Source organism: Schistocerca americana, chromosome 5 (assembly GCF_021461395.2).
Source record: "Schistocerca americana isolate TAMUIC-IGC-003095 chromosome 5, iqSchAmer2.1, whole genome shotgun sequence".
Classification (NCBI taxonomy): Eukaryota; Metazoa; Arthropoda; class Insecta; order Orthoptera; family Acrididae; genus Schistocerca; species Schistocerca americana.
The window spans coordinates 326,717,490-326,733,308 of NC_060123.1; the positions used below are offsets into that span (position 1 = coordinate 326,717,490).

The 15,819-nt window shown below is 41.8% G+C and overlaps 1 protein-coding gene across 2 annotated transcripts in view; it reads left to right on the plus strand.

Annotated features, from left to right (window-relative positions):
- Positions 1–15,819, plus strand: part of LOC124615982 — a 123,083-nt gene that overhangs the window by 103,172 nt on the left and 4,092 nt on the right. For both annotated transcript variants that reach the window (XM_047144188.1, XM_047144186.1), the window contains exon 6: positions 12,619–12,790. In XM_047144188.1, the coding sequence (XP_047000144.1) occupies positions 12,619–12,790 (172 nt within the window). The remainder of the gene's footprint in view (positions 1–12,618; positions 12,791–15,819) is intronic.

Consider the following 15,819-nt stretch of genomic DNA (forward strand, 5'->3'; position numbering starts at 1 on the left):
GTCTGTTCATGTGAACACAATCTCTGAGATTTATAGCTATGGGGACATTTAAAGACATTGGTGTATTCCACAACCATCAATAAGGTGCACATGTTACAGGGGCGTGTATCTCGCATATGTGACCAAACCTGAGGGCAGCCATGTGTGTTCACATGAGATGTAATTCTTTGAGGTGGTGGTCTGAATGATATGTAAGGAGGAGTGGTAACCATATTGAACACCTCCTGCACTGCCGAACAAACAAATGGCTATCATAGTATAGAGTGGCCGTTATCCCAACAAGTGTTTGTTTGCCAGCATAAGTTTTCTGGTTTGTTGTGTACTATTTGCTGTAGGTATGTAGGACACCTTTCTTTTTTCCAAATACTATATAAGTTGGCGATTACAGACTCTAGAGTCAATCACATACTGATATCATCTATTTGTTGATAGCCGTCACACTATAAATAACTTGTAGTGGGCAGTGACAACACAGTTTGACTGTGTTCTTGTGAAGTGACTCTTCAGTAGTGCCACAAATACTTGCAAGGGGAGGGTGCAGAATGGGGCTCACCAATTTGTCTACTGTGTGAGTAGAAGCAGATAGAAGCCCCTTTCAAGTTCCCAGAATATCTCGCCTGAGTGTTCTATAGGAAAGGAGAAAATGCTCTCCAAAGATTTTCAAATACAATGTGAAGGATTTTCAAATACAGTGTGAAGGATTTTTGAGCAACAATGGTCGAATAAGTGGCATAGCACAGTTGACAGGTGTGCTGAATACCAGTTTGCTAGCTCAGGTTCAGTTTCTGTTACTATCATCTTTCCCCCTGACATTGTCATCGTTCTAATGTTCTCATCACTTATTCATAAGTGTCTCATGCATCCTGAAATATTTCCCATGTTTCAGAGCTGACAAAATTGCATTCACCACTTATGGTGCCACTATCTTCTATTTTTTCCCATCACATATAATTATCTTTCTCCCTCCCCCCTCCCCCCCCCCCTTTTTGGGTGAGCATCAGAAAACCCTATGACTTTTCGGCCAAGGACACCATGTCAGGTTTGGTGTATGGTATCAAATCATCATCATTCACTGTGAAATTATAGTTCATAATTTCAGTAACCTGTTCTGCAATTGTTATATTGATAGACGGCCCACTGATATAGGAGGCTTGTTGGTGATCATACATTTGTCTTTAAAAATTGAAAAAGTATAATGAAAAGCACTGTTGAATTTTTGTTTTTAAATCTTCACTAGAAGTTATAGTTTCAATGTTTTTACCAATCACTTCACTGCTAGAAAGATCTTACCACATGGTGAGATGCTGCTCACAACCATAGAGACTATTACAGAATATCAGAAAACAAGTGTAGTAAGGACCGACTTTAGAGGATTTGAAATAGCTGCCAGAACCATGTCCTCTGAACTCAGGAAAGAGTGCAAAGAAAAAGAGAGAATGGGTATATGACGACAACAGAATGTTGTTGTTGTTGAAGGATAGTTGAAATCGCAGACCATCATAAATTAAAACAATTTCTGTTTAAATATTATATATAAAAACAAAGATGAGGTGACTTACTGAATGAAAGCACTGGCAGGTCGATAGACACACAAACAAACACAAACATACACACAAAATTCAAGCTTTCGCAACAAACTGTTGCCTCATCAGGAAAGAGGGAAGGAGAGGGGAAGACGAAAGGAAGTGGGTTTTAAGGGAGAGGGTAAGGAGTCATTCCAACCCCGGGAGCGGAAAGACTTACCTTAGGGGGAAAAAAGGACAGGTATACACTCGCACACACGCACATATCCATCCACACATACAGACACAAGCAGACATATTTCAATATATGTCTGCTTGTGTCTGTATGTGTGGATGGATATGTGCGTGTGTGCGAGTGTATACCTGTCCTTTTTTCCCCCTAAGGTAAGTCTTTCCGCTCCCGGGGTTGGAATGACTCCTTACCCTCTCCCTTAAAACCCACTTCCTTTCGTCTTCCCCTCTCCTTCCCTCTTTCCTGATGAGGCAACAGTTTGTTGCGAAAGCTTGAATTTTGTGTGTATGTTTGTGTTTGTTTGTGTGTCTATCGACCTGCCAGTGCTTTCGTTCGGTAAGTCACCTCATCTTTGTTTTTGTATATAATTTTTCCCATGTGGAATGTTTCCTTCTATTATATTGATATCATTTCTGTTTAAACACGTATACATAAAATAGGGGAAAGGCAACTGCCCACCGATAGTGGATGGATGTGTGGAGAACAGTGACACATAACAGAAAACAGCATTCACACTATCTTTTGAGCACTAGCTCTTTTTTCTAGCAGTAGTACATTCGTTAACACACAATCACACAGATACCCAAACACGTGCTCCTGTGGCCATGACAAGAGTGGTGTCTTGCTAGGAAAAGAGCTAGTGCTGGAAAGCTACTTTGATTGATGTGTTACTGTGCTCTATGCATCAGTCCATTATAGGTGAGAGTGGTTGACTCCCTCCGGCCCCCCCCCCTCCCCCCTCCCGCTTGTGCTACATCCAGGAATTTCCATCCTTGTGTAAATATATTAATTAATTAAATTTAAGTAATTGCAAATAAATTGAGTATATTAACTTTGCGTATATAAATTGAATTGTGTGAATATATTTAAATTTTATAAGTAAGAGTTTAACATTGGGGGGGGGGGGGGGGGCAAGAAAAGATAAAGGAAAGGAATCATGGTAGCAACTTGAATCAAACCCGAGCCAGCAAAGATGTGCTTGACCACACTGCACTAAGCCACTTGCTTGACCATTGTTGTTAAAAATCCCTCACATTGTACTCGAAAAAGTTTAGACTGTGTTTTCTCTTTTCCCATGACCTACTCAGGTGAGATGTCCAGGAACATGGAAGGGCGTCTACCTGTTCCTACTCTCACTGAACCAAACCGGTGAGCCCCATCCTGCACGATCCCCTTTTTAATGGTAACCTTGTGTAAAGACTTGACATCAGAGTTGACTATGAGATAACTCTTGGAACACTTTGGCAAGAAATTCTCAGTTCTCCATGTGAGGGAGATGGGGCATGAGAAATTCAGCAGCTTTGCTGGCTATTTGCCTGTACCACACATCAGTAAATTTATTTTGTTCACTATTGGATATCATGGAGCCCATTCATTCTGTAATTTTGGAAGTCCACAGAACCATATGAACTCTACAAAATTGTGACAACCTTCTTGTCTAATCTTGAGATCTTAACAGGTGTTACAGTCTTCAGCGTAACAGCTGGTGTAGGTCACCTCTGAGCCGGAAGACTACACCTGCCCCCTTGATGGTGGGTGGCATTTCCCTCCCTGTTTCTCCTGCACCCCACCTACTTCGGGAGCAACACCGCCCCCCCCCCCCCTCCCTCCTTAACCATTGGGGACATCCGTCCCCACTTCTAAGCCGGAGAAGCATAAGTCTTCTTCGGCTTCTCTCGCTAGGAAGGGATCCCTTGGGTCACTCCCTTCCCAGGTTTTTTCTAGTGGGAAAGACGACACCCGCCAGTGGCTGAAGAGCCCAAAAGCAGCTGGTCGTATGGCTTCACGTTCATCCTCTGTCCCGGAGACTGAGCCAGTGAATTCCTCCTAGCCAGGCAAACCCAAGGAGCAGTGAGAAAAATCCAAAAAGAAAACCCCTAAGACCAAGGAAATTGCGATGGCACCCACACCACCGCTACCTACAGGCTCTGTGGCTGAGGATGGTCATGGAGATTTTGGCGTCTGCTGACGACCTAGATCTCACCAGACCCTCAGACACAATGAATATAGACTGCTCAGGCAATAAAGTGGTGGCAGCAGGTGACTCTGAGGCGTAAACTGCCACATTGAATGTTCAATGCCTTCCCAGTCTCACAATGTGATCCTCCAGTGGAATTGCAGCACTTTTTCCACTGCCTGGCTGAGCTATGGCAACTGTTAACCTTCACACCTGCTATCTGCATTGCCCTCCAGGAAACCTGGTTCCCAGCAATGCAGACCCCTGCCTTTCATGACTATAAGAGATATTACAGGAACCGTAGCGACTATAATCGAGTGTCAGGTGGAGTTCGCGTTTATGTCCTAAAGTCGGTCTGTAGTGAACGTGCCCCTTCAAACCCCTGTTGAAGCTGTGGCTGTCAGAATAAGGACGACGCAGGAAATAACTGTCTGCAATGTATATCTTCCTCCAGATGGTGTAGTATTCCTGAATGTATTAGCTGCGCTGATTGATCAACTCCCTAAACCTTTCCTACTTGTGGGAGATTTTAATGCCCATAACCCCTTGTGGGGTGGTACCATGCTTACTGGCTAAGGCAGAGATGTCAAAACTTTACTGTCGCAATTCGACCTCTGCCTCTTAAATACTGGGTCCACCACACATTTCAGTGTGGCTCATGGTAGTTACTTGGGCATTGATTAATCAATTTGCAGCCCAGGACTTCTCCCATCTATCCACTGGAGAGCATATGACAACTTGTGTGGTAGTGACCATGTTCCCATATTCCTCTCATTGCCCCAGCGACAGGCACACGGACGCCTGCCCAGATGGGTTTTGAACAAGGCGGACTGGGGAACTTTAACCTCTGCTGTCACCGCTGAATCTCCCCCACATGGTAACATCGATGTGATGGTTGAGCAGGTGACTAGCACAATTGTTTCTTCGGCAGAAAACACGATCCCTCGCTCTTTAGAGTGCCCAAGGCATAATGCAGTCCCTTGGTGGTCGCCGGAAGTTGCTGAAGCAATTAAGGCACCTCATAGCCTTTAAATGGCTCCGTGCCCATGTTCGCCACCTTATCAAACAATGGAAGAAGGAGTGTTGGGAGAGATAAAGTCTCCACCTTTGGGTGCCACACATCACCTTCCCAAGTCTGGACAAAGATCAAACATCTTTTCGGGTGCCAGGCCTCAACAGCTGTCCCCGGTGTCACCATAAATGGTGTGTTATCTACACAAACACGATTGCCGAGTCCTTTGCTGAGCACTTTGCTCGAGCCTCTGCGTCGGAGACTTACCCCCACCCTTTTGCACACTCAAACGGCGGCTGGAAGGGAATGTCCTCTCATTCACTACACGCTGCAGTGAATCCTATAATATCCCACTTACAGAGTGGGAGCTCTTCAGTGCCGTTGCACATTGCCCTGATACAGCTCCTGGGCCTGATCGCATCCACAGCCACATGATTAAACATCTCTCATCTGACTACAAGCGACATCTTATCATCATCTTCAACCGGATCTTGTGCGATGGCATCTTTCCATCACAATGATGGGAGAGCACCATCTTTCCGGTGCTCAAACCCAGTAAAAGCCCACTTGATGTGGATAGCTATCAGCCCATCAGCCTCTCCAACGTCCTTTGTAAGCTGCTGGAACGTATGGTATGTCAGCAGTTGGGTTTGGTCCTGGAGTCATGTGGCTTTCTGGCTCCATGTCAGGCCGGCTTCCGCCAGGGTCGCTCTACCACTGATAATCTTGTGTCCATCGAGTCTGCCATCCGAACAGCCTTTCCCAGATGGCAACACCTGATTGCTGTCTTTTTTTACTTACGTAAAGCATACGACACAACTTGGCAAACGACACAACTTGGCGACGTCATATCCTTGCCACATTGTATGAGTGGGGTCTCCGGGGACCACTCCCGATTTTTATCCAAAACTTCCTGTCACTCCATACTTTCTGTGTCCAAGTTGGTGACTCCCATAGTTCCATCCATATCCAGGAGCATGGAGTCCCACAGGGCTCTGTATTGAGTGTATCTCTATTTTTAATTGCCATTAATGGTCTAGCAGCAGCTGTCAGGCCCTCGTCTTACCTTCTCTGTATGCAGACGACTTCTGCATTTCGTGCTGCTGCTCCAATACTGTTGCTGCTGAGCGGCGCCTCCAGGGAGCCATCCACAAGGCGCAGTCATGGGCTCTCGCCAACAGCTTCCAGTTTGCAGCCACAAAGTCATGTGTTACGCAATTCTGTCGGCGTCGTACCATTCATCCGGAACCCACACTTCATCTTAATGATGATCCACTCTCTGTACTGGAGACATATCAATTCCTAGGACTGGTTTTTGATGCTCAATTGACTTGGCTCCCTCATCTTTGTCAGCTTAAGCAGAAGTTCTGGTAGCACCTAAATGCCCTCCATTGCCTGATCAATAACAATTCTCCTGAGCATTTGAATTACCGTCTCCTTTTACCACCCGTGGCAGTCCATCTGCATCAGTGGCCCAGATTAGCGCTAACGATTGAGGTTCTCGTGCGGTCCCTTCTCTCCGAACTGGAGTCCTTCCCTTTACCACCTCTACTTGCGGTCCATTCACGTACCCCTCCATGGTGTACACCTTGGCCGCAGCTTTGTGTGGATCTTTTGCATGGCCGTAAGGACTCCGTTGACCTTGCCGTTCTCTGCTGTCACTTCCTCTCGATCCTTGACATGTTCCGGGGCTCTGAAGTGGTTTACACCAATGGCTCAATGGCTGATGGTCGGGTAGGCTTCGCATATGTTCATGGAGGACATATTGAGCAGCACTCCTTGCCAGTTGGCTGCAGTGTTGTCACTGCAGAGCTGGCGGCCATTACTCATGCTCTTGAGTACATCCGCTCATGCCCTGGCGAGTCATTTCTCCTGTGTACTGACTCATTGAGCAGCCTACAAGCTATCGACCAGTGCTACCCTTGGCAACCTCTGGTAGCATCCATTCAGAAGTCCACATATGCCCTGGAACAGTCCTGCTGTTCCGTGGTGTTTGTGTGGACCCCAGGACACGTCTGAATCAACGGCAACGAACTTGCCGACAGGCTGGCTAAACAGGCGACTCGGAAACCGCTTCTGAAGATAGGCTTCTCCAAAGCTGACCTGCATTTTGTCTTACACCAGAGTTTTCTGGCTTTGGGAGACAGTATGGCATAACAGCACACACAACAAACTGCTTGTCATTAAGGAGACTATGAATGTGTGGAAGTCTTCCATGCAGGCCTCCCGCAGGGAATCAGTTGTCCTCTGCCGGCTCTGCATTGGCCATACATGGCTAACACATGGTTACCTACTCCGTCGCGAGGACCCACCTCAGTGTCGCTGTGGCTCCTAAATGACAGTTGTCCACCTGTTGCTGGACTGCCCACTTTTAGCTGCTCTGTGGCAGACTTTTAACTTTCCCAGCACCCTGCCTTCGGTGCTGGGTGACAGTGCCTCCACAGCAGCTTACGTTTTATCCATGAGAGTGGGTTTTACACTTCAATGTAGGTTTTATGCATGTCCTTTGTCCCTCCGTGACCTCCACCCTAGTGCTTTTAGGGTGGAGATTTTAATGTGTTGCAGAGTGGCTGGCTTTCCCCTTTTATTCTCATGGTTGGCTAGCCACTGTAATCTGCTCTCATGTTTTACTCCCTTCTGTTTCTAGCATCTCTCTGTTGTTTTTGTGTCCTCTTTTGTTCCTTTTAGTATTTGTTGCCTTCCCTTCATTCTTGTGGCTTTTCCTTTGTTTCCGTTTTGTGTTATACGTTTCGTCCGTTTTTATTCTCACCCTTGTGGCATTGTTTTATTAGGAACAAGGGACCGATGACCTCGTAGTTTGGCCCCTTCTCCTGCCTTTAAACCAACTAACCAACCAACAGCTGGTGTAGATTCATTCGGTCATTTCTTGTAAGACGGATCTCACAGTAGTATTTCATTTTTTCATTTGTGGTCATGTACCTGTACTAATAGTGTACCATTGTCTTTGTCTACCACAGAGATGTTAGCCTTTATTATTTTGCCTGTGCTGAGAACTCTGCTGGTTCCCTTTGTTACTACTTGTCATTTCATCCAGTTCCTTCTCCTTAAAGCTGACAGTGTTCTCCCATTTGTATTAACATCTTGGCAAGCACATTTCAAGTGCCCATGGGAACTAGCATTGTTTCATTGTGTTTTTCTGGCTGCAGCCCTCACTAGTCTGAAAGTGTTCGCATTTATCTGTTTCCATATGCAGACCCACAAACGAGAGGCAATATGGAGGTGATAGTTAGCAGAGTTTGTAGATATGTGTTAATTTCTTTCCCTTACTAAGACCAATCTCACATGCCTGAGAATATGCTTTTTCTCTGTTGTATAGGCAGGGTACTACATTTGAAGAAACAGTCACTTTGTGCTCTTATCCTAACAACATTGTAAGAAAAATCAGTACATAGTTGCAGAATCTCCTTGTTTATTCAGTTTTTACGGTGTATTTCCTGTAAAGATGCATTATATGAGGACTTCAGTAGAGGACACATGTTCAGCCTCCTTTGCCTAAATGGGCCCTGTGTTCCAAGACTTGGTGATCACCCATGTGGTGGAAGTGAGTATAAAAGTCTATCCTGGGCAAACAGGACAGCATATTCTACGTACATTCCACGCAGCTAGCTGCTTTCCATTCCCTAATTTGCTAAGAAACTATGGCCATAGAGGAGCTCAGACATTCCTCCTCTCTGTTCCCCCAGCTAAAGTTGATGTATTAAACATAGCTTCCCAAAATTCAGCAAAGAAGATGCAGTAAACATTATAGAATTCAAATCAAGAACAGCTGCCAACATGAGTAACTTAGAAGCAGATACTGTCATTGTAGTAAAGAAGCTTAAGTCAGTTACTAAAGGCAAGTCTTCCAATCCATACGGCATACCAATGAGATATTCTTTCAGAATATGCTGACGTAATTGCTCCATATTTAAAGATCGTACACAACTACTTGCTCAGTGAAAGATCCATACCAAAGTTACACAAGTCATGTCAATAAATGAGAAAAGAAATAAAAGCAATCTGTTGAATTGTGTACAAATATCACTGACATCAGTTTGCAGGAAGATTTAGGAACATATACTCAGTTCGAACATTGACATGTAGTCAGCATAGATTTAGGAAACAAAGTTCTTGCAAATACACCATTGGCCCTATATTCACACAAAGTAATGAGTGCTATCAACATGCAATCTTAAGTTTATATGACAATAGTAACTGCTCTTGAAAGAACAGATACCATTGATGACCATGCAGCTTCTCTAGAATAAATGATAATTAATTGAAATCCTCAGCTGTCGACAGGTGTTGTTGATATACCTCATTGGGAACAGCTGAAAATGTGTACCCAACCGGGACTCGAACCTAGGATCTCCTGCTTACATGGCAGAAGCTCTATCCATCTAAGCCACCGAGGACACAGATGAATAGTGCGACTGCAGGGACTTATCCCTTGCACGCTTCCCGTGAGACCCACATTCCCAACTTTCCACAGTCTACATACGTAATGTACCTAATAGATATTCTCCCATCCACTCATTACTCACACACACTAAGGTGATGATTTGTAATAGTTGGGGCAACCTGTGCGTATTTGCACAGATGAAAGTAAATGGCCGGGTAGCCTATAACTATATATGAAGATAGTAACTGCTCTCAAAAGAACAGATACCATTGATGACCATGCAGCTTCTCTAGAATAAATGATAATTAATTGAAACCCTCAACTGCCAACAGGTTTTGATATACCTCGATGGGAACAGCTGAAAATGTGTGCCCCAACCGGGACTCGAACCTAGGATCTCCTGCTTACATGGCAGAAGCTCTATCCATCTGTGCCACCGAGGATACAGATGAATAGTGCGACTGCAGGGACTTATCCCTCGCATGCTTCCTGTGAGACCCACATTCCCAACTTTCCACAGTCTACATACGTAATGTACCTAATAGATATTTGCCCATCCAGCTGAAGGTTTCACTTAATTATCATTTATTCTAGAGAAGCTGCACGGTCATCAATGGTTTCTGTTCTTTCGAGAGCAGTTAATATCTTCATATTTAGTTAAAGGCTACCCGGCCATTGACCTTTGTCTGTGCAAATGCGCACAGGTTGCCCGAACTCTTACAGGAATCATCACCTTAGTGTGCGCGAGTAATGAGTGGATGGGCAAATATCTATTAGGTACATTACGTATATAGATTGTGGACAGTTGGGAATGTGGGTCTCACGGGAAGCGTGCAAGGGATAAGTCCCTGCAGTCGCGCTAATCATCTGTGTCCTCAGTGGCTCACATGGATAGAGTGTCTGCCATGCAAGCAGGAGATCCCAGGTTCGAATCCCAGTCGGGGCACACATTTTCAGCTGTCCCCATCAAGATATATCAACACCACCTGTCGCCAGCTGAGGGTTTCAATTAATTATCATTAAATCTTAAGGTGATTCCATATTTCTAGGCCTTTGATATCTAGCAAGTGGCTTCTAATCAAATTACATGCATAAGGAGTATTATATCAGTTATGTCCCTATATTCATAATTCTCTGTCAAAAAGGACACAGTTTGTAATAATCGAAGATAAGTAATTGAGTGAAACAGAAGTGGTGTGTGGCGTTCCCAAGGAAATGTTATAGGCTCCCTGCTGTTTCTAATCTTTATAAACAACTCAATGGTAATGTGATCAACCCTCTTAGATTGTTTGCTGATTATGTCCAATAAAGTCATCAGAAGATCAGTCTGAATTGCAAAATGATTTAGACAAGACATCTATATGGTATGGAAAGTGCCAATTAACACTAAACAATAAAAAGTGTGATTTCCTCCACATGAGTACTAAAAATAAGCCATTAAATTTGGGTTACGTGATAAATAATACAAATTTATAGGTTGTTGATTCAACTAACCACCTAGGGATTACTATTAAAAATTACTTGATTGAAGCAGTCACATGGAAAATTCGTTTGGAAGGCGAGCTAAATACTGTATTTCATTGGCAGAACACTTGGAGGACGCTACAAATTTATTAAAGAGGACTATGCTTGTCCTTCTTTTACTAAAGTATTGCTGCACAGTAAGAGATGCTTACCAGATAGAGTAATAGAGGACGTTGAAAAAGTTCTAAGGAGGACAGCTCGTTTTCTGTTATCAAGAAATAGGGGAGAGAATGACACTGATACGACAAGCAGTTTGGGGTGGCGATCATGAAAAGAAAGGTGTCTTTCATTGTGGTGAGATCTTTTACAGAATTTCAATCACCATCTTTCTCCTCTGGGTACGATAATATTTTATTGACTCCCTTCTACATAGGGAGAAATGACTATCATAATAAAATAGGAGAAATGACAGCTTGCATGGAAAAATTTAAGTGTTCATTTTTCCTACGCACTGTTAGAGAGTGGAACAGTCAAGAAATAGTCTGAAAGAAGTTCCATGAACCTTCTGCCAAGCATTTGGATGTGAATTTCAGTGTAGTGATGAAAAACAGGATTCGTTTTAAAGATAACAAAGTCCCCTGACTCATTTAGGTGCATGTTGATGACTCAGTGTGTCTACTATTCTGTGGGTTGTTACCTTTATTCCAAGATTGTTTATGCTCATATGATTTAAGTTTTCACCAAATATATTGCTGAAACTGGGTTCGAGTTCATCTGGCACTCAGTTTTAATCTGTCATGAAGTTTATTTCAGTGCACACTCCACTGCAGAGTGAAAAGTGATTTTGGTTAACAAATGATGGTTGATCTGGTACACAAGCTGGCCAGTCTGTGTGTGTAGTTTTAGATCATTGCCTTATCTATCTAGGCAAATGCTAACTCCAACTAAGAAACACAGGGCAAAATCTATGCTTTTGCCAACAAATGGCTTACGTCACCTTCCTTTAAGCAGTGATGTAAAGATAGTAGTAGTGACCCCCATACAAAATAATGAAATAGCAAGTCCAATGGAAGCAAGTACCCATCATCTGCAGCCCTCATAAATAGAAAGAATATAGAAAGAGAGAGCAATGAGTATTACAGTCTGTCTGGAATCTTACTATGCATACAATACATTACACAGGAGATCTAGTACAACATTGAAGTATGATGCACTGATCTTCATAATCCTCTCTGATATTTCATCATGCCCAAGTGATCACCAGTCACATAACTGATTTAATATCTTTTTTTTCTTGTAGTTGACCAACTCTAAGAACGTGTACAAGCTGGTGGATCAAGACGCTTAAGCGTATCTGACCTGGTCCACCAACTTGTAAATGTTATGCTAGTTGGTTGAATTTTACTTGACTTACCAGCTACTGATAGGAAATGATAATTAGATATTTTCATGAAGAACAGATGGTCTGGCCTTTACCTGTCTGCAAAAGGCACACTTCCCAGTACAGCCAACAGAAACACAACAACATATGTAACAGCACTCACGGCTTCCAAAACTAAAAGTTCCTTCTTCAGGGAGGAGAAAGGAGTTACATTGGTGAGGTTAGACAGTGGGCTATGTCATTCAGAACCCAGCTGACAGATACCTACCTTGTAGGAGGAGGAGGAGGAGGAGGAAGAAGAGAGACTTAACCATGTGTGCAATGGGTAACCACTGTAACAATGGCTGTCTCAGAGGTATTTGATGACATCAGTAATTTACTATTTTACAATAGTGAATGTATTGTTTTATTTGTGTTTTCTGTTCTCTGCAACATTTTATGCCTGTGCAACACTGTAGTTTAAATATTTAATTTATGATGTGTAATGCTTGTGTAAATGTCAAGTAAAAAATCTGAATTTACAGTTTTGTTTGTATTAAGTTGGAATAAAAGCATTTAATTACTGTTGGACCAGAACTTGACTAAATAAAGTGACATTAGACATATCCAAAAAGACCAGACACTGAAATTTAATGTTCTTTCTGCAGCTTCCAGCAGATTTACAGCAGAAAGTCCTTTCATATATATACATGTGTGGAAGAAGAAGAGCCCCTGACAGTAATTCAGCTCCTATTAAAATGGAAATGAAGACCATCAAAGTGCCTATACCCTCTTCCCCACCAACTTCTATGGTTTATTCTGTCAACAAGAATGTTAGTGGTGAGTCTTCATACAAATTAAATGCTATTAGGGTGATAAAACATTACTGACGGAGAATAAGAGAGCAGTCACATTGATTTTTGAGTGTCCTTATGTTTTTATAAGCATGCATTTGTAACACTTTAATTCAATAGTTTTTTTGGAGTGAAAAACTTGTAAAGCCTGAATTGCAGATTTTGCTATTGCAATTAAAGTTTGACATCTAGTTTCGGTTGCTATTTGCAGCCATCTTCAAATCGTCCAAAATGCAAAAGAGTGGTAAATATCCATTGAAAGGTGTCATTAGCAGTAGTCATGCAGTGACATGCGTTTGTCAGTAACAAGACAATGACAATACGTAATTCAAAAATTGTAATAGAAACATTTTCAGTCCCGGCATTAAACATTTTTTCTTTAAGATATTTTTATTTAGTAAACCACATCAAGACTGCTGTCTCCTCCCAGACAGTATTAAGCCTCACTGACAGTTCATTGGCATAACTGCAACTTGAATCCTGGTAGAGTTTTAATATCTTGAGGTAATAGTAATTTAAATGTGATTGATATCCTGTTAATGGTTCTGCTGTTGAAAGGACACAAAAAGAAGAGATATATTGTGCGAAAAGACATGTAGCTTTGAAGTTTTGGCAGCTGCAGTTTAAGAACTGAGGAATTCTGAGACGACTGCCAGCATGAAGCTCACATATATCAGTATTTATTTCATTAATTATCTTTTGTAGCACAGATAATAACTTCTTGATGAACTGGTAACCTTTTCTAGCACCACAGTCAAAAAGTATAAAGCTATATTCTCAGTAAGAACACACATTTTCTTCTGAGAAGTTTCAACACTCAGAATTACTAGCCAAATTGGGCACAGAGAATTCATATTTATTTTCTGAAACAGCTAAACTTATTTAGGCAGAGCAGGATTGAAAATGTGATATCTAATCAGTATAAACTATTACTTTCAGTTGTTGAAAACCACAGTTTCATTTTCCAGAGCAAGAAAAAAGAGTGAGTAGTGGATATCAGAACATACCTACATTAGGTGCATAATCATGTAGATGGCAGTGGGGGGGAGGGGGAGAGTTAGGGGCAGAGGAGCAAGTAAAGGAAGTGATCACCTAGTGTACTCATTTGTGGTTTTCATAGAGTCTTCCATATTTTAAACAGTATTTTTATTCTACCTTAACAATGAGGGCTGAACTTCAATACTTAAAAGCTTGACATACAAACATTGTGTTAATATTTTTTATTACTATGTTAAAGAGAGCAGTAGCTGTTTTATTATATTTAAATTACCATTTTTTGTGACAGTCATATAAGCTGAAGCAGAGCTCATTTTATTTGTTCCAAGAAAGAGAAGGCAGAAAATCTCATAGTCACAAATCCCTCCTACTGCATTGCACTTAATACAAAATTGAGCTGTGTTTATGAGCAGTAACTCGGTATAAAATATTTGATAACAGTATTTTGTATTTGGGAGCCAGTAAAAAAAATGAAACATGTTGAAAGGTGACAGGGGTGAAATGAGAAGGAAAACTGTTGTCACATTAAAAATTCACTTTTCCTTTAGCATGAAAAAGTTTGTCAGCTTTGTAGTAATTGTAATCTGTGTTTCAAAAAGACAGTTACATGGGACATTATTGACATTCAGGAGATGCAATGCCTGGTACAGAAAATAGGAACTTAATATACTTGAGAAAAAAACATAACTTTTAAACAACAGGTGGATTCTTTGAGAGAGAAAAGAGGAAAAAAATGGAGGAGGTATAAAATGGGGTGGCATATCGAATTCCTTATAAGGAGACGTGCAGCAGATATAAGGATGAAGCTTAACAATGAGAATAGAAAATGTTTCAGGTGTATTGGGATATCAAGACAGTAATCAGTAAGCAATTTGCCAGCTACAGTTCAAAGATGTTACAGTAGAGGGATAAAATAAGGAATAAGTACTGATATAGACAAAAGAAAACTGCTGCTGGAAAGAAATACACAAATAATTATTTTTTAACAAACCCATAATGGTTTCACGTAACATAACACACACAGTGGACAGTTGTTGTTGTTGTGGTCTTCAGTCCTGAGACTGGTTTGATGCAGCTCTCCATGGTACTCTATCATGTGCAAGCTTTTTCATCTCCCAGTACCTACTGCAACCTACATCCTGCAGAATCTGCTTAGTGTATTCATCTCTTGGTCTCCCTCTGCAATTTTTACTCTCCACGCTGCCCTCCAATACTAAATTGATAATCCCTTGATGCCTCAGAACATGTCCTACCAACCGATCCCTTCTTCTAGTCAAGTTGTGCCACAAACTCCTCTTCTCCCCAACTCTATTCAATACCTCTTCATTAGTTATGTGATCTACCCATCTAATCTTCAGCATTCTTCTGTAGCACCACATTTCGAAAGCTTCTATTCTCTTCTTGTCCAAACTGTTTATCATCCATGTTTCACTTCCATACATGGCTACACTCCATACAAATACTTTCAGAAACGACTTCCTGACACTTAAATCTATACTCGATGTTAACAAATTTCTCTTCTTCAGAAATGCGTTCCTTGCCATTGCCAGTCTACATTTTATATCCTCTCTACTTCGACCATCAGCAGTTATTTTGCTCCCCAAACAGCAAAACTCCTTTACTACTTTAAGTGACTGATTTTCTAATCTAATTCCCTCAGCATCACCCGACTTAATTCAACTACATTCCATTATCCTCGTTTTGCTTTTGTTGGTGTTCATCTTATACCCTCCTTTCAAGACACTGTGTATGGTATATATGAATAAAAATCTATGAGCTGCCTTTTGTCTTTTAGGTTTTTATTTGCGGTATGTGTTTCAGAGTGAAACCCCATCATCCTGGTTTCCAAAATTTATTTGAGCCTTTTCATCATGAGGATGTAATGTATTGTAGAATAGTACCTCACCTGAGGTACAATAATTTGGATTTTAGAAGAGTTGCTCAACTGAGAAAGCTACTCATCAAGTTTTGCAACTACTGTAATAAAATAGTGTTGTTTGGTATTGTCTGCATTCTATC